Source organism: Oryzias latipes, chromosome 6 (assembly GCF_053564925.1).
Source record: "Oryzias latipes strain Hd-rR chromosome 6, Olatipes_Hd-rR_3.1".
Taxonomy (NCBI): Eukaryota; Metazoa; Chordata; class Actinopteri; order Beloniformes; family Adrianichthyidae; genus Oryzias; species Oryzias latipes.
Window position 1 is genome coordinate 34,467,328 of NC_136242.1, and position 26,742 is coordinate 34,494,069.

Sequence of the window (26,742 nt, forward strand, 5' to 3'; positions counted from 1 at the left end):
TACACCTATGAAACCTAAAAGAAATGTGTGAAAGGTCAAGGAAACAATGGGAATTGGCTTTCAATACTTGTTTTGGAGGAATATGATTTTATTTACAGTATATACAGCATACTGAGATGGATAGATGGATTGATTAATGGACGGACAGTTGGATAGGTTGATTGATAGTTGGATATATTTGGATAAAGGGAAGGTAGTTGTTCTACCGGCTAGTGTTTAAAGGTAAAACTATGGTAGGAATAATTCCGGCTAGTTTTTTCTTCATCTGCTTTGACTCGTTTGTGTGCAACAAAGGCTTACGATTGGCAATTGGTCTAAACCAATCAAGCTTTGAAAATTTCAGTATTATCAGTCATGGACAGAAATATGACATTAGGAACCAGACTTGGAGGTTTTTTTGTGACGTTGAAGAGAACAGACCATTTTAGTGTATAGGATAGTTTTAATCTTTATGACTCCTCTTCCTTCCAGAACCAGATAAAGTCAGAAACCTCTCTGTTACTGAGATCACCACTTCCTCTATATCTCTGAACTGGACCGAACCATTAGGAAACAGTTCCTTCTATAGAGTACAATGGAAAAATGGATCATCTACTCTTAATACAAGTGTGTTTGAAAAGACCATGACTATATCTAACCTAACTGCTGGTGTCAGGTATGGGATAAATGTCACAGCTGTGGCAGCAGACAATCAAACCGAGGGAGAGAGTGTTTCTACTGTCATATATACAAGTAAGTTAACATGGAAACCACTTTAACCTTCCTGAGAGATGTCTGCTACAAAATACCCCAAACTAGTCTTTAACCTATGTAGAAAACTGTCGAAATTTGTCCTCTACTTGAACCCAGTGAACTATTATTGCAATTTAACTGCCAAAATACTTCAAATACATGCCTAGTTTTAAAAAAACTTGCAAAAAAAATGCTCATTTTATCTGCTAAAAATGGTTACATTGTCATGAAAATGACATGAATGGTCTTTACACCTATGAAACCTAAAAGAAATGTGTGAAAGGTCAAGGAAACTATGGACATTTGCTTAAAATACTCGTTTTGGAGGAATATGATTTTATATACACTATATACAGCATACTGAGATGGATAGATGGATTTATTAATGGACGGACAGTTGGATAGGTTGATTGATAGTTGGATATATTTGGATAAAGGGAAGGTAGTTGTTCTACCGGCTAGTGTTTAAAGGTAAAACTATGGTAGGAATAATTCCAGCTAGTTTTTTCTTCATCTGCTTTGACTCGTTTGTGTAAAACAAAGGTTTACGATTGGCAATTGGTGTAAACCAATCAAGCTTTGAAATTTCAGTATTATCAGTCATGGACAGAAATATGACATTAGGAACCAGACTTGGTTGTTTTTTGTGACGTTGAAGAGAAACAGACCATTTTAGTGTATAGGATAGTTTTAATCTTTATGACTCCTCTTCCTTCCAGAACCAGATAAAGTCAGAAACCTCTCTGTTACTGAGATCACCACTTCCTCTATATCTCTGAACTGGACCGAACCATTAGGAAACAGTTCCTTCTATAGAGTACAATGGAAAAATGGATCATCTACTCTTAATACAAGTGTGTTTGAAAAGACCACGACTATATCTAACCTAACTGCTGGTGTCAGGTATGGGATAAATGTCACAGCTGTGGCAGCAGACAATCAAACCGAGGGAGAGAGTGTTTCTACTGTCATATATACAAGTAAGTTAACATGGAAACCACTTTAACCTTCCTGAGAGATGTCTGCTACAAAATACCCCAAATTAGTCTTTAACCTATGTGGAAAACTGTCGAAACTTGTCCTCTACTTGAACCCAATGAACTATTATTGCAATTTAACTGCCAAAATACTTCAAATACATGCCTAGTTTTAAAAAAACTTGCAAAACAAAATGCTAATTTTATCTGCTAAAAATGGTTACATTGTCATGAAAATGACATGAATGGTCTCTACACCTATGAAACCTAAAAGAAATGTGTGAAAGGTCAAGGAAACAATGGGAATTGGCTTTCAATACTTGTTTTGGAGGAATATGATTTTATTTACAGTATATACAGCATACTGAGATGGATAGATGGATTGATTAATGGACGGACAGTTGGATAGGTTGATTGATAGTTGGATATATTTGGATAAAGGGAAGGTAGTTGTTCTACCGGCTAGTGTTTAAAGGTAAAACTATGGTAGGAATAATTCCGGCTAGTTTTTTCTTCATCTGCTTTGACTCGTTTGTGTGCAACAAAGGCTTACGATTGGCAATTGGTCTAAACCAATCAAGCTTTGAAATTTCAGTATTATCAGTCATGGACAGAAATATGACATTAGGAACCAGACTTGGAGGTTTTTTTGTGACGTTGAAGAGAACAGACCATTTTAGTGTATAGGATAGTTTTAATCTTTATGACTCCTCTTCCTTCCAGAACCAGATAAAGTCAGAAACCTCTCTGTTACTGAGATCACCACTTCCTCTATATCTCTGAACTGGACCGAACCAGTAGGAAACAGTTCCTTCTATAGAGTACAATGGAAAAATGCATCATCTACTCTTAATACAAGTGTGTTTGAAAAGACCACGACTATATCTAACCTAACTGCTGGTGTCAGGTATGGGATAAATGTCACAGCTGTGGCAGCAGACAATCAAACCGAGGGAGAGAGTGTTTCTACTGTCAAATATACAAGTAAGTTAACATGGAAACCACTTTAACCTTCCTGAGAGATGTCTGCTACAAAATACCCCAAATTAGTCTTTAACCTATGTGGAAAACTGTCGAAACTTGTCCTCTACTTGAACCCAATGAACTATTATTGCAATTTAACTGCCAAAATACTTCAAATACATGCCTAGTTTTAAAAAAATTTGCAAAAAAAATGCTAATTTTATCTGCTAAAAATGGTTACATTGTCATGAAAATGACATGAATGGTCTCTACACCTATGAAACCTAAAAGAAATGTGTGAAAGGTCAAGGAAACTATGGGAATTGGCTTTTCATACTTGTTTTGGAGGAATATGATTTTATTTACACTATATACAGCATATTGAGATGGATAGATGGATTTATTAATGGACGGACAGTTGGATAGGTTGATTGATAGTTGGATATATTTGGATAAAGGGAAGGTAGTTGTTCTACCGGCTAGTGTTTAAAGGTAAAACTATGGTAGGAATAATTCCAGCTAGTTTTTTCTTCATCTGCTTTGACTCGTTTGTGTAAAACAAAGGTTTACGATTGGCAATTGGTCTAAACCAATCAAGCTTTGAAATTTCAGTATTATCAGTCATGGACAGAAATATGACATTAGGAACCAGACTTGGTTGTTTTTTGTGACGTTGAAGAGAAACAGACCATTTTAGTGTATAGGATAGTTTTAATCTTTATGACTCCTCTTCCTTCCAGAACCAGATAAAGTCAGAAACCTCTCTGTTACTGAGATCACCACTTCCTCTATATCTCTGAACTGGACCGAACCAGTAGGAAACAGTTCCTTCTATAGAGTACAATGGACAAATGGATCATCTACTCTAAATAAAAGTGTGTTTGATAAGACCACGACTATATCTAACCTAACTGCTGGTGAAAATTATGACATAACGGTCACAGCTGTGGCAGCAGATGATCAAACCGAGGGAGAGAGTGTTTCTACTGTCAAATATACAAGTAAGTTAACATGGAAAACTATGGTAGGAATAATTCCAGTTAGTTTTTTCTTCATCTGCTTTGACTCGTTTGTGTAAAACAAAGGCTTACGATTGGCAATTGGTCTAAACCAATCAAGCTTTGAAAATGTCATTATTATCAGTCATGGACAGAAATATGACATAAGTATGCTGTATTATCTAAAACAGGCCAGACTTGTTTTTTTTTTGTGACGTTGAAGAGAAACAGACCATTTTAGTGTATAGGATAGTTTTAATCTTTATGACTCCTCTTCCTTCCAGAACCAGATAAAGTCAGAAACCTCTCTGTTACTGAGATCACCACTTCCTCTATATCTCTGAACTGGACCGAACCATTAGGAAACAGTTCCTTCTATAGAGTACAATGGACAAATGGATCATCTACTCTTAATACAAGTGTGTTTGAAAAGACCACGACTATATCTAACCTAACTGCTGGAGTCAGGTATGGCATAAATGTCACAGCTGTGGCAGCAGACAATCAAACCGAGGGAGAGAGTGTTTCTACTGTCATATATACAAGTAAGTTAACATGGAAACCACTTTAACCTTGCAGAGAGATGTCTGCTACAATTAACCTGGCTGTATTTTAAAACACAGTGACACAAATGAAAATAAAGAAAATCACATCTAAGAAAAAGATGCTTGCTCAATATGTCCTCACAATTAATCAGAATTAGAAATCAGTTTTCTATTTTTATCTGATTGACCATTTGTTTTTATTAATATAATAACCTAAGTATTTAACTTTTTTTTGGTGATTTACGTTTTGCGATAAAATGAACCAACCACCTAATTTTACCCACTACCCAACTAACAATAGGTATTGTCAAAAGGTGTGGTTGCAGATTACCAACCCGAAATAGAAAGTGAGGCTGTCTGCAGGGTTATTAATGACTTAATTGGTGAAAATTGTAAGTTTTCTGTCGTAGTTGGAAAGAAATGGACTCACTGCCCATCACAAAAGTTGTTGTATTTGCTCGAAAATTTTCATCAGTTCTCTCTTTTTTTATTTTTGAAAATGAATCACGCTAAAGCAAATCATCAGTATAAGTGAATAATTTCCAGTTATTTTAAGGTTAGTTCTTAAGTTTTTCACCTTCGCATTCTGGTGTCAAAGGAAACATTTTAGTCACGTATAGGAGCAACAGAGACTTCATTTTCAGATCATTTTGTTTTTTTGTTTTTTTCATAATTGTTGTTCCTGTTTTGTAGATCCAGGAATAATTCAGAATCTGATTTCATTTTTCAACACAACCTCAATCTCCTTGAACTGGACGGCCCCTCTGGGTCAGGTGTTCACTTACAAAGTGGAATGGTGTCGAGGTGGATGTCAGAATTCTTCGAGCATCTTTGTGAATAAGTCCTTTGCTACGCTGTCGGATCTGATTCCCGGCTCCTCCTACACCATTAATATCACTGCTGTCGCTAAAGACAATCACACTCTAGGAGAACCTTACACCAGCATTATTGTCACAAGTAAGTCAAGCCCTTATGGACAGCACCTCTCACAAATATGGAAATGTGACATCAAAGTTGGACTGTAAAAAGCACTTTCATTGTATTTGTCATTCATCACATATATATTTTTTCTTTCTGTTTTTAGAGCCTGATGTGGTTAAAAATCTCAGAATTTTTTCTGTTACAACCACATCTGTGTCACTATCGTGGGATAAACCGGAGGGCAGCGCCGACTCGTACATCGTCAGGTGGAATTCAACAAAAGAAATCTCCTCCAATAAAACAAACAACTTGTCCTTCAACATTACAAACTTAACTCCTGGAGTTCTGTACAACATTTCCGTGACGGCTGTGGCTGGAAATGAGGGGAATCAAGTTTTTAATAAAACCTTCACAAGTGGGTTCACAGTTTCAGAAAACCTTTCAAAATATTTGAAATCTAGCAATTGAAAGACATTTAAAGACATAATTATTTTTATTTGCTGTTTTTTGCTAAGCTTTTGCAGAAATAAACTTTACATTATTTTTTTAACTTCAAATTTCTGCAGCCACAACTTTTCTAGGGAAACATTCAAATCTTCATCTTCTCTTTTTAACCAAACAGGGCCAGAAAAACCTCAGAATATTTCCGTTACAGCCAGAGATACTCAGAGCCTAAACATCAGTTGGAGATTGGAGAGAGGAGAAGTGGAATATTTTGAGGTGAACATTTCAAACGCAGCGCTAAGTTACGCCTATTCCATCACAGCACCTGCTCTGAGAGCATATTTCATGGGTTTAAATCCTGGGAGACTCTATTACATCGTCGTGACTTCTGTTGTTGGAGACTTCAGGAGCCCGTCTGATAATTCTTCATTTGCCACTGGTGAGTTCAAATGTTCTTTTATGAGACGCTCATCTCCACGCCAATAATCCCTGAGAGCGAGAACAACCACCTCAGATGCTCAGTTCAAGGAAAGCTTTAGCAGTGACTTTCCAACCTTTCTTTGTTTTTGTTATGGGAGATGTTGGACTCTTTTATTGAAATTACATTTATTGCTTAACGTGATTTTGGCTTTTGCTGTTCATGTGTGAAGAACACATTACACATTCAAACATTATTCCTTTTTTAATGCAGCAGAAAGAGGCAGAAAAATCCAATCACACCAACCTGATTCCCCTTCCTAAATTCCAGATGAAAGGCTATGAATAAATGAACTGGAATGATGCAGACAAACAGTTATGGCAAATATTTCATGATGACTATAATTATTCATCATAAAAGGACAGCTCCCGCCTTCAGAGGCTGGTGTGTCAACTATAAATGTCTCCTCCTGAATGGTTTATAGAAACTTTCAATAGTCCTAATTTTAAACTAATACTTTTGTAATGTTTTTAGACATTTGAACAGTTCATGCAACCACTGAATATGACTGAAGATGCTGTTTAGTCTCCAAAACTTTAGGCAAGCCCATATGATAATAAACCCAGGACCGTGCTTTCACCTTGACTTTGGTTGTTGTGAGAATACACTATAATACACAATAGTCATCATAAACAAATAAACAAAGTTATTTGTTGTTTCTGGGGAAAATATTTAAATTGTAGAAGGATTAGAAATCAAATGAAAGTTCCACACAATTTGATGCATTTAAATCTCCTATAAAATCTTCTTATTGTGACCAATTTGTTTAGGAAGGAGCACCTAATTACAGTGGGGCAAAAACATATTCATTCAGCCACCAACTATTAAAGTTCTGTCACTTAAAAACATGAGAGAAGCCCGTAATCTATATCATAGATGAAACCTCAACTATGACAGACAAGATGAAAAAAAAATTGAAGATCATAGTGTCTGATTTTTAAAGAACTAATTTGTAAATTGTGTTGGAAAATAAGTATTTGGTCATCTACAAACAAGCAGAATTTCTGTCTCTCACAGTCCTGTAACTTCTTCTGTAGAGGATCCTCTGTCCTCCACTCCTTCCCTGTATTAATGTCACCTGTTTGAACTGGTCATCTATAGAAAGACACCTGTCCACAACCTCAGACAGTAACACTCTAAACTCCACTATGGAGACCAAAGAGCTGTCTGAGGACACCAGAAACCAGATTGTTGACCTGCACCAGGCTGGGAGACTGAATCTGCAACAGGTGAGCAGCTTGGAGTGGAGAAATCACCTGTGGGGACAATTATTAGGAAATGGAAGACATATGAGACCACTGAGAATCTCCCTCCATCTGGGGCTCCCCCCAAGATCTCACCCCGTGGGGTCAGAATGATCACAAGAACGGTGAGCAAAAATCCCAGAATCCCACGGGGGAACTAGTGAATGACCTGCAGAGAACGGGGACCAAAGTAACAAAGGCTACCATCAGTAACACACTACACCACCAGGGACTCAAACCCTGCAGGGCCAGACGTGTCCCCCTGCTAAAGCTGGTACAGGTGCAGGCCCGTCTGCAGTCTGCTAGAGAACATTTGGAGGATCCAGAAGAGGATTGGGAGAATGTCCTATGGTCAGATGAAACCAAAAATAGAACTTCTTAGTAAGAACTCTACTCGTCGTGTTTGGAGAAGAAAGAATGCTGAGCTGCATCCAAAGAACACCATAGCTACTGTAAAGCATGGGGGTGGACGCATCATGCTGTGGGGCTGTTTTTCAGCAAAGGGACCAGGACGACTGATGGGTGTAAAGGAAAGAATGAATGGGGCCATGAATGGTCAGATTTTGAGTGAAAACCTCCTTCCATCAGCACTGAAGATTAAACGTGGCTGGATCTTTCAACAGGACAACCATCCCAAACACTGTTGCCCGGGTAACAAAGGAGGGGCTTTATAAGAAGCATTGTCCTGGAGTGGCCTAGCCAGTCTTCAGATCTCAACCCCATAGAAAATCTTTGGAGGGAGTTGAAAGTCTGTGTTGCCCAGCAACAGAGCCAAAACATCACTGCTCTAGAGGAGATCTGCATGGAGGAATGGGCCAAAATACCAGCAATAGTTTGTGAAAACCTTGAGAAGACTGACAGAAAACGTTTACTGCTGTCATTGTCAACAAAGGATTGAGTTGAACATTTGTTATTGACCAAATACTTATTTTCCACCATACTTTACAAATAAATTCTATAAAAATCAGACAACTTTGAGGTTTACCTATGATGAAAATTACAGACCCCGCTCATCTTTTCAAGTGGGAGACCTTACAAAGTTGGTGGCTCACTGAATATTTTTCTGTCCCACTGTATGTTGGGCTGCACTGCAGTCTTTGTGCTGTACATGTGTATTTCAGTTGTCTGTCCGGATATAGGTTTTACAAAAAAAAAAGTAATTTCCCTCTGGATCAATAAAGTACTTTTGTTTTGTTTCAAAGAAAATGTCAGTGTGATATCTTCTATTTCTCTGATTTTTATCAAAAAACTTAAATGAATCAAAGGTTTTTTCACCACAAATGAAAACATGCTTTGTCAGCAGTTTAATGTGAGTCTGTTCCTCCTTTAGTTCCTGTCCCTCCGGTCTCCCTCATCATTGCTGACCGGACCAACTCCTCACTCATATTGAACTGGACCATCCCTGACCTCTTGAAAGGAGCTCCTGACATCAGTTTTCTCATCACATACAATGATACAACAACAGTCAGGGCTGAAGGCAACAGCAAAGAGCTGCAAATGCTCAAATCTGGAACACTCTACAACATAACTGTAGCAACTGTTGGACCCCAAAACCTCAGCAGCACAGCCATCCAGAACTCCTCCTACACCTGTACGTAAAAGTGCCTTCGGTCGTCCCAACACACAACAGGTTCCTAAGATTTACAAAGCTCCTCGTTTAACGTTTGAATGTCTTCTTTTGTCCAGTGCCCAACCCGGTGTTGAAGGTTGAAGTGAGACTTTTGTCTACGACTTCAGTAATGGTCAATTGGACGGAGCCACAAGATTTCCATGGGTACTATCAGTACTTGGTTCAAACATACAATCTCACAAATGCAGTTGTTAGTTTCAAAAAGGTCAACAGCACCAGCATCATCATAGAAAACCTGGAGCCAGGATCACAGTACTTCACCAATGTCACCACAATAGCTGCAGCAGGGAGTGAATCTCCTGCAGTGCAGACGTCCTTTCACACAAGTACGAGTGCCAAAACGTTATCAACATCTTCATGCAATAATAATACAAGCATTTTCATGCTCCCTTATTTCTGTGTTGACTTCAGAGCCCAAAGCAGTGACTGGACTCAGAAATGTTTCTGAGACAACGTCTATCCAGCTGACGTGGCAGCGGCAAAGTGATTTTAAAAGTTCCTACAAATACCTGGTGGAGGCTTACCAGGGCGCCGTGTTGGTTCAGAATAGAACAGTGGAGCAAGAGACATACAACTTCACTGAACTGAGTCCTGGAACCTTGTACAACTTTTTTGTGTCTGTTGTCGTAGACAAAGTCTTTTCTGAGAAGGAAACCATCAGCTCCCAAACAAGTATGTCTCATAAAGTTTCTTCGACTTGAATTTTACCTCCCAGTCACTCATACAAATGTGTTTCTGTTGAGTATTTTTTCAAATCCTTCTAAAGCTTTTCATGTGCATTGATCTTTTATTGATGTTGTTTTTTATTGTATTTTTTTGTGAGACTTCATGTTTGTCATTACGATCTCTATTTTTCTTCTAGTTCCTGAAAAGGTTCCCCACCTTACAGCGACAGGAACCACTACCAGCCTGAATGTGACGTGGACCGCGCCGAGAGGGCAGGTGTCCTCGTACTCCATCCGCCTGTTTAAGAACAACGTGTTGGTGTCAAATAAAACGGCGCCAAACAGCAGCACTTATGAGCTGTTTGAGGGTTTGGACCCTGGAGTGCTTTACCAAGTACAGCTGGTCACCATAAGTGGGCCGGTTCAGAGCAACTCCAGCACCGTTTCCAACGCCACCTGTGAGTTAGGTCTTTTGACAGGAGGGTATTCCAACACCACCTGCACTTTAACCATCTCTGTGTTCGTTCCTCTCCAGTCCCCACCCCTCCTGGCCCCATCACGGTGGTCAGTCAGACGGTTCGTTCCATCAACTTTACCTGGTCCCCCCCAAACAACATGAGCCAAGATCAGTACAACTTCACTGTGAGGGGCAATAACACCAATAACAACATCACTATCCAGAGGAGCTGGTTCCTGCTGGAGGGGCTACAGTCTGGAAGCCTTTATTTCATCTCAGTCATCACAGTTGGGGTGTTGGGGTACCAGAGCACTGTGCTAAACGCAAATAAATACTCCAGTGAGTGAACTCTGACCACACCGTGTGATGTTTCAGCTTAGGTTCTGGTGTTGTGTGAATCCTGACACCTTCATGGGGAGACGTTATCGTTAGAGTACCGAGTCTTTTTCTGTTTTAACGCCTGGCAGAAGCCTGTCGCTCAGCGTTTATGTGTAGCTAAAGAAGACCTCGCAGGAGCATCTTTTACCTCTCAAAGTGCTTCAAACTCGTTCTGCAGTCTTCATCAAGGGTTTCAGAGGTTTTGGTTAACCGCTTCCCTAGTCTTTTTCAGTTTTTCAGTTTTAGTTTGAAATGTAGTTAATGCTAAAAACTGGAATAAGAGCAGGAAACAGAAAACCTCCAGACTAGACCAAAGATCTTCAGGAAACATCACAACACAGTTTTTTAGGTTTAAAGGATCGTGTTTGTTGGAAAAACTACCAGAGAATCTGCAATCTGAAATACCAGTTCAGTGTGTTATTTAGCCTGAACATATCAAAGGAAAGTAGTTTAACTAACCAGGAAACAAACAACAGAAGAGTTCAGAGTGGCCCCTCCCTCCTAACGTTCCAAACAGGAAGTGGCTCCTAGAAGCCAAAATCCTATAGAGAAAAAAAACAGCTGTTATTCTATTTTTCAGAAGGAACATTCTGGATCTTATGCCTTTTTTTATCATCTACTCGGTAATCCTTTTTTTATGATATTTTTTCTGTATTTCAAGTTAATCAAGTTATAAACTGACCAATCAGATGCTCCAATAAAAGTAGGAAGAGCCTGCTGGCCCCCACGTCCAACATTCCAACAGACAGATTTCGTGTAGCCTACTTTTATTTTATACTTGGGACTGTGGCTGTACAGCTCTGGGCCTGAAAGGTAGAAAAGTGTGATGAAATAAATGTCTTAATTGCCTTTTTTTTCATAGTTTTTGAATTAGTCCTCAACTTTTAGGTCTTTAGTTAAGTGACATATTTCTTGTGTTTTTAAGTACTTAAGAAGAAGCTGTCCATCAGTCTGTACACACACACCTGTGCTGGGTCAAGGTTGTCATTTTAGGATAAACTATCAAAATAAAATACTATAACTAAATTAATTAATGGACTACATTGCAAAAGGCATGTATTAATTACAAGCTACTACTTTGAACTATGGGTGAAAAAATATTCCATATCTCTCCGTAACACTGACGTGAAGAATTTATCACTTTTTTGTCGTCCTACAATCTCTGACATTAAAGACCTTCATTCCTCCATGTGTGTCTTCTTCCAGAGCCGTACAGCATTTCCAATCTGACGCGGACTCAAATCACCACAGACTCTGTCGACCTCCGATGGGACCAGCTGGAGAGCAAACCCTACTATTCTTACAACGTGCAAGCCTTCAATTCTTCCTATTCAGAGATCTTTAGCTCAAATAACAGCACCACTTACGCAACGGTCTACGGTCTTCAGTCTGGAACCACATATACCTTCAATGTCACAACGGCAGTACCAGACGGCACGCGCTCAGAGCCCAGCATGGTGTCATACTCCACGCGTACGTGTCAGCTTTGGGGGATGTCTGCATGATGTTGTCTGTTCATAACAGGTCTTCTTTGTTGTTCTAGGGCCGTTTGCTGTTTCTGGTTTAGGGGCACTAACCTTAAATACAACTTCTATTTCCCTCAACTGGACACAACCCAGTCAGTACAAAAGTTACTACATGTACATTGTGAAGACCATCTGGGCCGGTGGTATCACAAATATCACTGTTCAGAATGAAAGCGCTGTAATCTCCGCCCTCATCCCGGGAACCAACTACTCCTTCTGTGTCACTGTCATCTTACCGGACTCCACTGAGGGGAAGGAGATCTGCACACATCAGTACACTAGTAAGTCTTCTTCCTTTGTCTTGGTTTCATTTCTTAAGGCAGAACTTCCTTTCACTGATGCTCTCCTGAACACCACCAGAACCTGAAAAGGCAAAGCCCAGTTCGGTCCAGAGCGACGGCTCCAACTCGTCGATTTTAGTGACTTGGACTTTTCCTTCTGGAAATGTGGAGATGTACAGGCTGACTCTGAACAGCACAGGTTCTGGGTATAACGACACAAAGAAGCTGAACTCCAACACCACCTCATTCAGCTTTGAGGGTCTGAAAGCGGGAACGCTCTACACCGCCCGGTTGACCACATGCACTGGACCCTTTTGTGAGGACTCGGACTACGTTACCAATGCAACCTGTAAGTACAGCCCTTTATCCAAGCGCTCATGGAAACACTGATCATTTTCATTTCGATCCAACTTCTGCCAGAACTAAAGCTGCAGGTTAAGTCAGACTTAAGGTTTATATTCTTGATTTACAGGAAGGTGTTGACCTTTAAGTTTGGGTTTCTTATATCTGTTACGAACAAACTGGACAAAAAAAATCTGAAAACCTGCTTCTTAGTGAAAAGCAAAAGAGAAGCGATGTCAGGGCAGGATTTACATTTTATCACAGTAAAATACCAGATCAGGTATTTGGGTGATTGTATGCAGTGGGCATTCGTGGTTTAAGGTGGTATGAATTACTATGAAGGGCGTTAAAGACCCACTTTGATGAAAATGGTGTTTTTAACGTGTTCCTGTAGCATTTTTCTGATGATGGAGGACATTTGTAAAGAAAATTAATCTTAAATTCCAATTGTTGTGAATCAGGAGCAGACGAAAATATGCTGTTTGAAAAAGATTGTAGTAAAGACGTTGAAAATATGCTGGGCGGAGCCACAAGCTCCCTGCTCCGCCCCCATTTTGATGCATTCACCTGCAGACAAATAGATCCATGAAGGTCTTTGTTTTCCTGGAATCTGGATCTAAATGGATATGAAATTGCTGCCCTTTTTGTTGCAGCGCTAATGTTAGATTGGGGATGGGGGGAGGGCCGTAAACTAGTGGGAGAGACTGTAGACAGATGGATAATGGGAAATGAACACAGGTTTACTCTGCACTAACAACTCAGAGGTGAATTAATTATAAAGTCTGCCGTTCTGCAGAAACTATGTCCTAAAAAACATCACAGGTTATTAGATTTTGGCTAAAAACGGCATCATCATCATTAAAAGACCACCAGGAACGCGTTGGAAACAGATCAGAAGATGATCAGAGTGGGACGGAAGTAGAAGTCAATTTGGTTTGTAGCAGAGTTTGGCTGCACTTGGCAGACATTTTCTGATTTTTATTTATTTTGTTGAAACATGGATCTGGTATTAGCCGCTGTGGCGCGTTCAGAATGCCGTTTTGAATTATCAGTGAGCTTGTTGAATTCATTGTTGTGCTTTGTGTCTGTTTTAGTCCCCAACCCCCCTGGGCCCATTAAGATCCTGAACCAGACCACCAGCTCCATTCAGGTGGAATGGGGAGAAGCTCCTCTCATGTCGTCTGGATTTGACTACAAACTTCTGATTTACCCGACAGGAAATATCACTGTAGTCCCTTCTCACAACACCAGTTTTACTTTTACACCTCTACTGTCCGGGACTCCGTACAACATCTCTGTGAAAACTGTGGGGCCCATGGGTCTGGAGAGTGGAAGTGTTTTCAGGACCGGGGTCAGCACAAGTGAGGCTTTTACTTTGCGTCGACACTTTCAGCATGCATTTATCTGCCTGCAGCATAACCTGCATGTCTGTCTGGACCCATCAGGACCACATGTGGTGCAGAGTCTTCAGGCTTCTCCACAGGAAACGAGCATCACAGTCAGCTGGGACCGGCCCCTTGAATACAAGCAAACATACTACTACAATGTCTCCTGGAGAACAGGGACATCAGAGCAATATACCATCAGCAAGTTGGAGAATATCAACATCCCCGCCCTGGTGCCAGGCACTCTGTACATCCTCAGTGTGACAACAGAGACTGCTGATGGGACGCAGGCCGCCCCAATTACCACCCAGACATGGACAAGTAGGATTTATGCCTCCATGTTTTCCTCAGATTTGTGAGTCTCATCTCCATAAAATAAACACCTTTTTGGCGTTTGCTCCGGTTGTTTCAGGCGTGAGCCGTGTGACGAATTTGATGTGTGTCGGACCAAACCGGACCAACGCCGAGATCTGGCTGTCCTGGAAAAAAGCCGCTGGCCTGAGCACCGCCGTTATCATCCAAGTAGACAATCAAAACTACACTGTGCCTTCAAACAGCTGCAGTTCAGAGGAATGGTGTAACTACACCGTTTCCAACCTAAAATACTACACTGAGTATCGCGTGGATGTGTGGACCCAGAGCTCAGGACAGTATAGTCCCTCTGTTGTCAGGGACTGCATCACGGGCATCACAGGTCAGAGTTCAATCCTTCACTCCCACAAATCTTTCTTTGCTGATCAGTTTAGCAGAACCTTTTTGAAATCTCCATCCTTCATCCAGGAATGTACTCCCACCGAAAAGCAGATACATACCGGATTTTTCTGCTTATCAAGCATTCAAATCTTCAAATCGTTTTGTCTTTGAAATGTTATCTTCCGTGACAGAAATACTGGTATTGCATCATAATAAACAGTAGATGGACTCCTGGATTCATCAGAGGTTCCTGCTAAATGGATTTGGTTTCATCTGTGTTTTTCCACTATTTTTGGCCAAAATAGACACTGATGTTAGGTTTCTAACCTGGTTCCATCAGTTCTCACCAAACTTTGGAACTTTCTCACTCTGATTGGCTGTTGAGTCTCCTGTCAGTTAGCTTGTGGGGGGGCTCTTCTGGATAGAACCAACATTCTGTAATGCGTTCTGTGTAAGAAAAAGTTTAGATTCTTCAAAATGCCACAGACAGCGTTGTTCCGCTGTATCGTGGTTCATCTTTTAGTTTTGCGAATTCATTTCAGTTCACTTTTAACAGTGCAATGTCTTCTGCGTCCTGATTGGCTGGTGACCTTGTCAATCAATCTCTTCTGTGGCGTGTCTCCTGTTCAGAATGTGTTCAGTTTGTCAATTCAACCTCAATGATTTTTGTTTTCATTCTATAATCCTGGGCGTATTTTCCTATGAAGGTTTGAACTTTGAGTTTAAACAAGAGAAAGAGTGAAAATGTCTGAAGAAAGAGTAGAAACTGTAGTGAGGAGTTTTACTGCCTTAAACATCCGGAAAACTACTTTGCGGATTTCACCACGGCGGGTTTTTTAGAGCGCAACTCCTGCGATAAATGAGGAAACACCGTGTTTTATTTAGTTCTGATATTTTCCCCCTGAAGCATTTTATGATTCACATTATCCTACAGAGCTGCAGGAGTTTTGCATTTTTTCTAAAATAATTATCCAAACAAAAGTTTTTGTCATAAAGTTGTCGTGATCTGTGAGTAGAAACAACAGTCCTCGTTTCTGGAAGACGATGCTCAAAGACGTCCATCCATCCGACTTTCCTGATGAAAAGGATTTGATTCCATTTTCTGTGCTGTTTTCCCAAAGAACCTGTCATTCCCCCAAACTACGCATCCATGGCTAATGTGTCTGCTACCGACTACCACAAGTTCACCATTGTGGTTTCCGGGGATCTGTTAAACAAATCTTCCGGACCGATCACTCACGTCGGGGTTCTGCTGACCCAAAGCATCGCAGGTTTGGTCCTTGCAGACGTTTGTCCCTGTGTCTGTGATGCCGCTCGGCCCCACCTTTTGTTTCTGCTGCTGTTTCTCAGAGGGAAACGCTTGTCATAAAGCGTTTCTGACAAAAACGTACAACGACTGGAAAAGTGGCTCTTTGGAGGCGTACCTGACTGCCGTCCAAACTCCCGTCACCGGGACGCGCTCCGCCAGCAGCCTGATCATCGACGTAGGGACGTCGGCCAAGTGGGAAAACTATGTCAACGGTGAACTGGAAGAAGGTCAAACCTATCGGTACGCACTCCTGCAACGCCATCAGTTGGATGTTTGATGGCAAAGAGTTCGGTACAGAGAATCCCTGTGATATGATATAAAACCCAGAATGGTTTGAAGCACCTTACAGGACATTTTTTACGCGACTTAACCTCTGCGTCTACTGAAGGTCAAACACTGACAGTTTTAGCAGAAGCTATAGCGTTGGAGATGAAAACGTGTCTCCAGCTCGCCGTTCTTCACACATGACCTCTCACCCTGCAGATACGCCATCGCACTTTTCACGAGTCTTCAGCTGAATGCCAGCCGTGTGGACGTCGTCAACTCTATTGTCACGATCACAAATTTTTATCCTTCGATCGTACTTCCAAAAAACTCAGGTGCGCCTTCACACCAACGTTTGTCATTTCAAACAGGAGTTTGTCTTTGAGGCTGAAACCTTTTGTGCTTCCTAGACTCAGTTTTGGTGGCTATAGCTGTTGGAGCAGCGCTTGGAATCTTGGGATTGCTCCTCCTCATCCTCATTGGCTACAATATCTACAGGAAAAGGTTTGTGAAACCTGTAACAAAAAAGGTGTTAAATTAAGCCCCGCCCCTAAAGTTGCCTCCTGTGCTTCACAGAAGGTCGTCAGTTAAAGAAACGCCACAGATCCAGATTCATTCAATGAGGTATTTGACTCGTTCCAGCGCCCTGCACGCATCAATGAGGCGCTGCGTTTTTTTAACACGGCTTCTCTGTTGTTTTTCAGAGCCAAAGTGTAAGTATGAATCCTCCACATCACGTTTCTATGAAGGTCCAGAATGCTCTGAAGTTCTTCCCAACATCCTCTGAGTAGAAGTGCAGCAGTGAGAGTGGAGGACTTTGAGGCGTACTATCAGAAGCAGAAAGCCGACTCCAACTGCGGCTTCGCTGAGGAGTTTGAGGTAAAACACGAGCTCGGGGCTCAAATCTGGTCAGTTTGCCTTAAGTTCAGGTTTCCAAACAGGATTTTATCCAGAGAATGGAAAAAAGGGAATTCCAAATCAAAGTCCTGGTGTGTTTATGAAGTTGCTGCTGGTATTTCTGCTCACGTCTGGAACTTCTGTTATGCTCTTCAGGACCTGAAGGTGGTTGGAACGAGTCAGGCTAAAGTCCACGCGCTGAATCCGTCTAACAAACCCAAGAACCGCTACAACAATGTTCTTCCCTGTGAGTCACCAATCGGAGCTCGTTTCTGCCGCGCGGCGCTTCTTCTCACGCTCCTGTTTGCACTTCAGATGATTCCTCCAGAGTCAAACTTTCCATCATCCATGGAGATCCGTGCGACGATTACATCAATGCCAACTACATGCCGGTGCGTACGCATGCCCTCTCTCCAGCATCGTTTGATTCAGCAAACCTTCGTCTTCGTTGGCCGTCTGACATGTCGTGTGATGAGCAGGGCTACCAGTCCAAGAAGGAGTTCATCGCAGCTCAGGGTCCTTTGCCCGGGACGGTCAACGACTTCTGGAGGATGATCTGGGAGAAGAACGTGCGGACCATGGTCATGCTGACGCGCTGCAACGAGCAGGGACGCGTGAGTTTCAGGACATAAGCCCCCCACACTCATTTAAAACCATTCAACTCTCCAAAAGAGCTTCAAGGATTCCAACAGGTTTCCGCTCCCCACTGCCCTGCACACCTCTGTCCTGTTATCAAACCAGCAGCACATCAGCTACATGCTTTTTATTGGAATGACTGCGTTAGGATTAGAATAACAAACGGATGATGTCATGACGACCTTTCTCCCTCAGGTGAAATGTGAGCAGTACTGGGCTTCAGGTGTCAAATCCTGCGGCGACATCATTGTGAAAACCACCTCTGACATAATCCTGGACGACTGGACTATCAAGGACTTTAACATTAAAAACGTAAGCTTTAAAAAAAACACCTGCATGACATTACATTCCCATTAGCTCCTCCCACTGATGCTTTCTCCGAGTGTTGGAGGGCAGCACACGCTGGCTGTGATGTCATCAGTGGTGCGTTTTCGTTTGATTCTTTGCTGGACATATTTTAGGGGCAGCAGGAGAAAAACCCTTCAGATGGTGGGGGGTGTGGCAGAAAAACCTCGGCTCTTTGTGGGCGGGGCTTTAGGTTACCTTTATATTCAGACGATTCGCTGAATAAAGATTTCATTCATTTCATTGGATTTTGGAAGTGGTGACAACGTATCACTGCCCCCCCCCCCCCCCCCTCGATTACAAGATAACTAGATGTTTTGCTTCTGTGTTCAAGTTCCCCACCCCCCACTTCACACACACAACCAACTCCAGTGCAGTTTTCTCTGGTCCCCTTCCTTTTTTTTTTTAACTTGTCCTGTCCAACAGCTGGGCAGACAGATGAGAGCTGAGGGCCTCTTGTGTTGGACATATTTTACTTTAACAAGAAGGGTTATTCATCTTCAGACAAACCAAAGGTATGTCTGAATAAACCCCTTTTGGAATTGAGGCCAAACTTTATTAATGTCAACCATGATTGAAAATCTTTGGTGTTGGACCGGACGGAAAAGGAAAGAAGGGAAGAAGAGAGAGGGGGGGGGGGTAGGAGGGTGATAATAGGAGGGGAGGGGGGGTAAGACAATGAAGCAGCATAAAGCAACAAGTTTACTGGTTGTTTATCATTACGGTAAGGTTCAAATGTAGTACAAAAAGGGCGGGGCCTGTCCACACACACTCAAATGTTATAAACACACCTGCTAGCTGCAAAAATGTCCACGTCAACATGTACACAAAACAGATAGTGTTCACGAACTCATACCTATGCCTTTAAACCAACTAGTGTGAAATCTTTCATTCAATCACGCAAACTATTAGTGCAAAGGTGAGCTAACACCTGTGATCAGGTGAGTGTTCATGTTCTTCTAAAATGGATGGTGGAATGTGAAAAGAAGGAGGGAGAGTGCCCAGCTATCCCCACACCCAGACCCCCGCCGCAGCAGCAGCGGCAGCCGGAATCCCCCCAACGCCACACGGCAGCAGGCAGGGGACAACCGCCCCCCGGGCGACCAAGACCGCCACCCAGGCCAGGGCCAGCAGGACCGCCGCGAGGCCCCCAGAGCCAGAGAGCCGCACAAGCCCAACCAGGAGAGCAGCCCCCCCCCCTGCGCCGGGAGAGCCCAACGCAGGGCCCCACCCGAGAAGGGTGCCCACAGCCCCAGACGAGCACCCCATCACCACCCAGGAGTTCTGGGCATCCCCCCACCCCAACTCCAGGTACAAGCCAGGACCCCCCAAGGGAGACCCGCCCCGCACTCCAGGCAGCCACCCACCCGGCCCACGGTTGGTCCAGGGAGGAGCAAGGCAGGGGCCAGCCTCCCCCGCCCAGGAGGGGAGCAGCCCGGGGAAAAGGGGGGCCCACAAGGGGTGTTATAAACATGGCCCGACCAGGCTCGGCCACAGTTGGAAATTTGGCGTGGCCCAGCACTCAGGGGCAAGGACTAGAACCCATCCCCCAGGGACACGAAGACCCCCGGCTCAGGTGTAATGGAACAGATGGGACAGATGGTCCTAGGTCCCACCTTCCTTGCAAAATGTGTGTGTGTATGTGTGTACGTTGGAATGTATTTTTTGAGGGGGGAGGGGTGTGTGTACTAAGGGGGGTGCAGTTAAAATTGGCTGGTAGGGCACTGAGGGGACATCTCCTGATTACTCACAGTGATGTCCCCTCACCCTCCCCACCAAGGGGCCCTAAAGGTGCGATTAAAATTGGCGGGTAGGGTGCTAGGAGGACATTTGCTGCTTGCTGGCAGTGATGTCCAAGCACCCCCCCTACCAAGGGCCCTACATGTCTAAGGTGCAAATAAAACCGAAAGAGGGGGGGCCCATTCCATACGGCAACCATTGGAGGGGGACCACTGCCAAGTAGCTCCCCCCCCAAGGCGCATCGCAGGTTAAACCCCCCACCCCCTCACCCTAATATGAGGTTATATGAGGAAGGGGGTAAGTTGGGTCCCCTTCCTTGATGTCATGCAAGTACCTAGACTGGCCACAAGAGGGGGGGGGGGGGTAGCTCTGAAAAACTTGCCCTAGGCCCCGCCTCTACTGTTACTAAGAAGTACGTAGAGAAAGCGCCAGACACCACGGACGGTTCTCGTATGAGGACGCCGCCTAGACATGATTTTTTTTTTTTTTTTTTTTTTTTTTTTTTCTTAACTTGTCCTGTCCAACAGCTAGGCAAACAGATGAGAGCTGAGGGCCTCTTGTGTTGGACATATTTTATTTTAACAAGAGGGGTTATTCATCTTCAGACAAACCAAAGGTATGTCTGAATAAACCCCTTTTGTAATTGAGGCCAAAATTTATTAATTTCAATCATGTTTGAAAATCTTTGGTGTTGGACCGGACGGAAAAGGAAAGAGGGGAAGAAGAGGGAGGGATGTCAGGGGGGGGGGGGGGGGGGGTAGGAGGGTGATAATAGGAGGGGAAGGGGGGTAAGACCATGAAGCAGCATAGAGCAGACAGGTTTACTGGTTGTTTATCGTTACGGTACGGTTCAAATGTAGTACAAAAAGGGCGGGGCCTGTTCACACACACTCAAATATTATCAACACACCTGCTAGCCGCAAAAATGTCCACATGTCAACATGCACACAAAACAGATAGTGTTCACGAACGCATACCTATGCCTTTAAACCAACTAGTGTGAAATCTTTCATTCATTCAATCATGCAAACTATTAGTGCAAAGGTGAGCTAACACCTGTGCTCAGGTGAGTGTTTATGTTCTTCTAAAATGGATGGTGGAATGTGAAAAGAAGGAGGAGGAGCGCCCAGCCACCCCCACACCCATACCCCCGCCGCAGCAGCAGCGGCAGCCGGAATTCCCCCAACGCCACACGGGAACAGGCAGGGAACAACCGCCCCCCGGGCGACCAAGACCGCCACCCAGGCCAGGGCCAGCCGGACCGCCGCGAGGCCCCCAGAGCCAGAGAGCAGGGAGGCGCAGAGGGAAAGAGAGCGCCGCCCCAGCCCAGCCAGGAAAGCAGCCCCCCGCCGCGCCGGAAGAGCCCAACGCAGGGCCCCACCGGAGAGGGACGCCCACAGCCCCAGACGAGCACCCCACCACCACCCAGGAGTTCCGGGCATCCCCCCGCCCCGACCCCGGGTACGAGCCAGGACCCCCCAAGGGAGACCCGCTCCGCACTCCAGGCAGCCACCCACCCGGCCCACGGTTGGTCCAGGTAGGAGCAAGGCAGGGGCCCGCCGCCCCCGCCCAGGAGGGGGGAACCCCGGGGAAAAAAGGGCGGCCCACAAGGGATGTTATAAATATGGCCCGACCAGGCTCGGCCATGTTGGAAGTTTGGCGGGGCCCAGCGCCCAGGGGCAAGGACCAGGACCCACCCCCCAGGGACACGAACACCCCCGGCTCAGGTGTAATATGAACCCCCCCACCGTGCGGAGAGAGCACCGCCGGGCCCAGGGAGCCGGCAACCAAGGGACACGGCCGCCATAGCCAAGGGGCCCGCACCCCCCACCAGGGAAGGGGTAGGGGACAGATGGACCCAGGTCCCACCTTCCTTGTAAAATGTGTGTGCGTGTATGGGTGTTTGAGAGGGTGTTTGTGTGCATGTGTGTGTGTTTATGTTTGAATGTATATATTGAAGGGGGAGGGGTGTGTGTACTAAGGGGGGTGCAGTTAAAATTGGCGAGTAGGGCACTAAGGGGACATCTCCTGATTACTCACAGTGATGTCCCCTCACCCTCCACTCCAAGGGGCCCTAAATGTCTAAGGTGCGGTTAAAATTGGCTGGTAGGGTGCCAGGAGGACATCTGCTGCTTGCTTGCAGTGATGTCCAAGCACCCCACCTACCAAGGACCCTACATGTCTAAGGTGCAAATAAAACCGAAAGAGGGGGGGCCCACTCCATACGGCAACCATAGGAGGGGTGCCACTCCCAAGTAGCCCCCCCCCAAGGCGCATCGCAGGCTAGACCCCCCACCCCCTCACCCTAATATGAGGTTATATGAGGAAGGGGGTAAGTTGGGGACAGCTGGTAGACTGTCCCCCGGTGGTCAAACAGCCGTCCCCCAGCCCACCCCCAGCAAAGGGGCCAGGGCCACCCAGCCCAGGGGCCCACCCCCGGAGGCGCCGACACCCCAGGCCCGGCACCACCCACCCCACACAGAGAGAGAGGAGCCAGAAAGCGTCGCCCCCCCCCGGAGCAAGCCCAGGCCCCCACCCCCAGACGCCGGCCCTAGAAGAGCTCTGGTCAGGCCTCGACGGGACCGAGGAGGCCAACCGGCCGAGGCAACCACTGATTGCCTCAGCGGAGACCCCGACCCGCTAGCCCCCCCGACCCGTACTAATAATGGCCCCCCCCTCCCCCCCAGAACGCCCCCCCACAGGACAGGGCCGACAAGCCCCCCACCCCACCCCACCCCAGACCCCGCAGCCGAAGCGGGTGACACCCAGAGCGACCGGGGGCCCCGAGAGGGTTGTCCCGTCCCGTCCCAGAGCCAGGGAAGGGCCGATCCCAGCCCCAGGTGCAGATGGGCAGCCCATCCGGCAGGGTGGGGGGGGCCCAGAAAAACCTGGGTTTTTCCAAGAAAAACCCAGGGGTCCAAGAAAAAACCTGTTTGAGGTCTGTTTATTAGTTCTAACTGATGCATTGGGGTTGTGATATAATATTTTGATCCAATTGATGAATGCTTCTCCAAAACCAAACTTCTGGAGGGCAGCAATAAGGAACTTCCAATTAACTCTGTCAAAGGCTTTTTCAGCATCCAGCGATAGTACCGTCATTTCCTGGTTTTTAATGGTGGCAAAGTCTATTATATTAACTAGTCTACGGACATTATCATCCGAGTGTCTGCCTTTGATGAATCCAGTCTGGTCGAAGTGAATTATGTGAGGAGTGATTTTTTCTATTCTCTGTGCTAGTGCTTTGCAGATAATTTTTACATCTGCATTGATTAGAGAAATAGGGCGATAGCTTGAAGGACTAGTGGGATCTTTGTCTGGTTTTAGAAGAAGAATTATGTTGGCTGAGTTCATGTTAGGTGGCATTGATTGGCTCTCATTAATAGATGTGACAGTTTTATAAAATGTTGGTGCCAGTTGTTCCCAGAATTCTTTATAAAACTCAGCAGGAAAGCCGTCAGGCCCTGGTGCTTTACCATTGGGCATAAGTAACAGAGCTTCATGAAGTTCAGACGGCAAGAGCGGAGAATCTAAGTTTGTGATTTGATCCTCATTTAGCCTGGGTAGGTTTACATTATTAAGAAATGAGTCAATACTTTGCTCTGACGGATTGATCTGCGGTGTGTACAGGTTTTTATAAAAGTTTTCAAATGCGTTATTAATTTTGACCGGGTCATGAGTGATATTTCCTGTTTGGTCCGTAATAGAGGTGATTGATGATTTTTCTCTGTTAATTTTAAGCTGATTAGCCAGAAATTTGCCAGATTTATTAGAGTTTTCAAATCTTTCAAGTCGTAGCCTTTGTATTTGAAATTGTGTTTGTTTATTAATGATGTCATTTAACTGCAGCTTTAAATTTTTCAGATCTCTCAGAATGTGTTCCTGTGCAGAAGCAGCATAAGCAGTCTCCAGGGTTTTGATTTTATTTTCTAATTCTAATAAATCTGCTTTCTCTTTGCGTTTTTTGTGCGTTGAATAAGAAATGATTTTCCCTCTCATGACTGCCTTTGCTGTTTCCCAAAGAACGCACGGTGGGATGTCTGGAGTATTGTTGAAGTCTAAGAAGGTTGCCCACTCTTTTTTAAAGAATTCAAGAAATTCCTGGTCCTTTAACAGAGACGTATTAAACCTCCAGGTTGTACCAGAGGGTGTGGATTTTTCCCTAGAAATGTTTACAGAGACTGGTGCATGATCACTGATAATAATTGGATGGATATTGGAGCTTTGAATATTTTTTAAAAGAGAGTTACTGATTAATAAATAGTCTAAACGGGAGTGTGAATAGTGAACTGGAGAAAAAAAGGTGAACCCTTTAGTGTTTGGGTGACATGAGCGCCACGCGTCGCAGAGACCCAGATCATTCATGTACTGCTTTAGAATACTTGCAGATCGCCATGTACGCTGATTTGCTGCTGTGCTGAGTCTGTCAAGTTCAGGGTCCAAAACAAGGTTGAAGTCTCCTCCTATAATGATTGTGGAGTCAGAGTGAACTGAGAGTGAGGTGAAGAATCTGTGAAAGAAGGAAGAGTCGTCAACATTAGGACCATAAATACTCACTATACAAAAGTCCTTATTCTGAATGGATATATTAATGATTACAAATCTGCCTTCTGGGTCAGTAACTGTATCCTTATGAGTAAAATTAAGATTTTTATTAATTAAAACAGCAACTCCTCGTTGTTTGGAGTTGTAACTGGCAGAGTATATAACTGGAAATTGTAAGCAGCACATAAGGTGATCCAAAGAATTTGATAAATGGGTCTCCTGCAGTAGAGCTATATCTGCTTTTAGACCATCCAGGTGATTTAACACTTTCAGTCTCTTTGGCTCAGAGCCAAGTCCACGCACATTCCAGCTAACGATGTTAAGACTGTTCATAACTGCTCTGACTGAAAAGGTGTAAAGCTAAGTAGTGCTTGTGTACCAGTCCGTGTGCGCAGACATGATATTTTTGTTTGGGGCTCATCGGCTGGTGGATCTGCCGCTGTTCGCAGGTGAAAACCGCAGAGATGCGCGCCGTCCGTCACTTCCACTTCACCGCTTGGCCGGATCACGGCGTTCCAGAGACCACGGAGCTCCTCATCAGCTTCAGACATCTGGTCCGGGAGCACATGGACCAGTACTCCCAGCACTCCCCCACCGTGGTCCACTGCAGGTCTGATGGCGGAGCCCGTCACATTTCAGGAGGGTCTCATGAGGGTTTCGTGTCTCACCTCTGGTCTCCTCCCTCTTCTGCTCTCAGCGCTGGCGTGGGCCGCACCGGCACCTTCATCGCCATCGACCGGCTCATCTTCCAGATCGAAAGGGAAAACATTGTGGACATTTTTGGCATCGTCCATAACCTGCGAATGCACCGGCCCCTGATGGTGCAGACAGAGGTGGGAAGATCACACCTCTGCTCTGAAATGATGATGCTGTGTGTGTCTGTGGAGGTGGGGCTTATCGCAGCTCTCTGACTCTTGTGTTTGATGCAACTGCAGGATCAGTACGTCTTCTTGAACCAGTGCGCCTTGGACTTCATCCGATCCAGAACGGGGAACAATGTGGATCTAATCTACCAGAACACAGCAGCGCTCTCAATCTACGAGAATATTTCACCTAAAAAGAGGGGTTACTGAAAACTCCGCCCCTTTTTTCTAGTCTAAGCAACAAAAAAGCAAGCCAGCGTGCAAAGGGAGCGCTCTCAAGCTGCACTTCAGCTTCAAATGATCCCTTGTATTTATTTTTATAACTTTTTTTAAATTAATGTTTGTTACTTTAGTGTGTAGAAGCAAAAATGAACACAATCATGAACCAAAGACCTGCAGACGCTGCAGATCCTGCAGACGCTGCAGATCCTGCAGACGCTGTAGATGCTGCAGACCTTGGTAATGATGTGAAAGAGAGGAGGAGCTTTGATTGCACTACAGCTTTTAGGATTGGCAGGCCTCACACCTTTATGAGTTTGCTCTTGTTCGAACAAGGTGCTCACTGATCCTGGGATGAATTCAGCCTCACACCACTAGGTACATTATCGTGAGCAATGTATCGCAAATCGTATCGTATCCTGAGGTACCCATTGATTCCCAGCCCTAATTCAAAAGCTGCGACTCAAAGAATCCATCAATCAAGAATCCTGTGATGAATTCAGCCTCACACCACTAGGTGGAGCCCTTTCTCCCCACCCCAGAGACGATCGGGGCTGTAATGAAAGCTTTGCTCTCCAAAAGGAAAGCTAATGTGAATTGTGCAATGTGTTGAATGACTGTTTATTTCAGAAAGCACTGCGTTGTGAAAGATGCACTGGATGCATCTGATCTTCACGCTTCACTTTAAACTATGAAGAGGATGTTCTAGTGTTTTTATCTCTAGGCCAGTGATTTATTAAAAGGAACATTTTTCTGTTTCCTGGTTGGATTGTTGCACCTCAGGAACTGAATGAAGTTGGACTCTTTCCTAACACTGATGCTGTAAAAACTCTTTCCCCAGAGATCTGTGCAATTCTGTCTTTTTTAGTTTACTTTGATTCTTTTATGGCCTAATATTACTGTTTCATTCCTGCTTTACACCTGAAGCATTGAAGCATTCCTGCTCATTTCCTGTTAACAAACTGGATTTTATAGTTAGCAAATGTTTCCATTAGGTACGTTTTTCAAATGCTGCTGAGCTCCTGTTGTTTTTTATCCTATGCATTGAAAAAGCTGGAAGCATTTCTATTTTTAGGATGATTGATAGCAGAGAATGCGTTTGTACATATTTTTGAAAGGCTTGCCACATGCTTGCTGGTTCAGTGCAACAATGTAATGAGAGCTTGATTTACAAATGCTTTTCTTTTAATTCATTAAAGGAAAAGGGACAAAAGATATTATATTTTGTGATAAATATGGAATAAAGCACGCAGCTTTCATACGTTAAA

At 44.1% G+C, this 26,742-nt stretch overlaps 1 protein-coding gene across 1 annotated transcript; it reads left to right on the forward strand.

The window, feature by feature from the left end:
* Positions 1-3,683: 3,683 nt before the first annotated feature.
* Positions 3,684-26,742, forward strand: ptprjb.2 (protein tyrosine phosphatase receptor type Jb, tandem duplicate 2). The gene is made up of 30 exons (XM_078949221.1): positions 3,684-3,696; positions 3,955-4,215; positions 4,909-5,172; positions 5,300-5,551; positions 5,759-6,019; positions 8,633-8,893; positions 8,989-9,258; positions 9,344-9,604; positions 9,795-10,055; positions 10,133-10,393; positions 11,639-11,905; positions 11,976-12,239; positions 12,319-12,588; positions 13,676-13,942; positions 14,027-14,287; positions 14,379-14,660; positions 15,781-15,930; positions 16,010-16,208; positions 16,452-16,567; positions 16,643-16,736; positions 16,809-16,856; positions 16,937-16,945; positions 17,024-17,111; positions 17,286-17,376; positions 17,445-17,521; positions 17,609-17,743; positions 17,961-18,077; positions 24,842-25,002; positions 25,090-25,225; positions 25,328-26,742. Exons 1-30 carry the CDS (start codon positions 3,684-3,686, stop codon positions 25,463-25,465), a joined length of 5,535 nt encoding a protein of 1,844 aa, XP_078805347.1. The 3' UTR covers positions 25,466-26,742.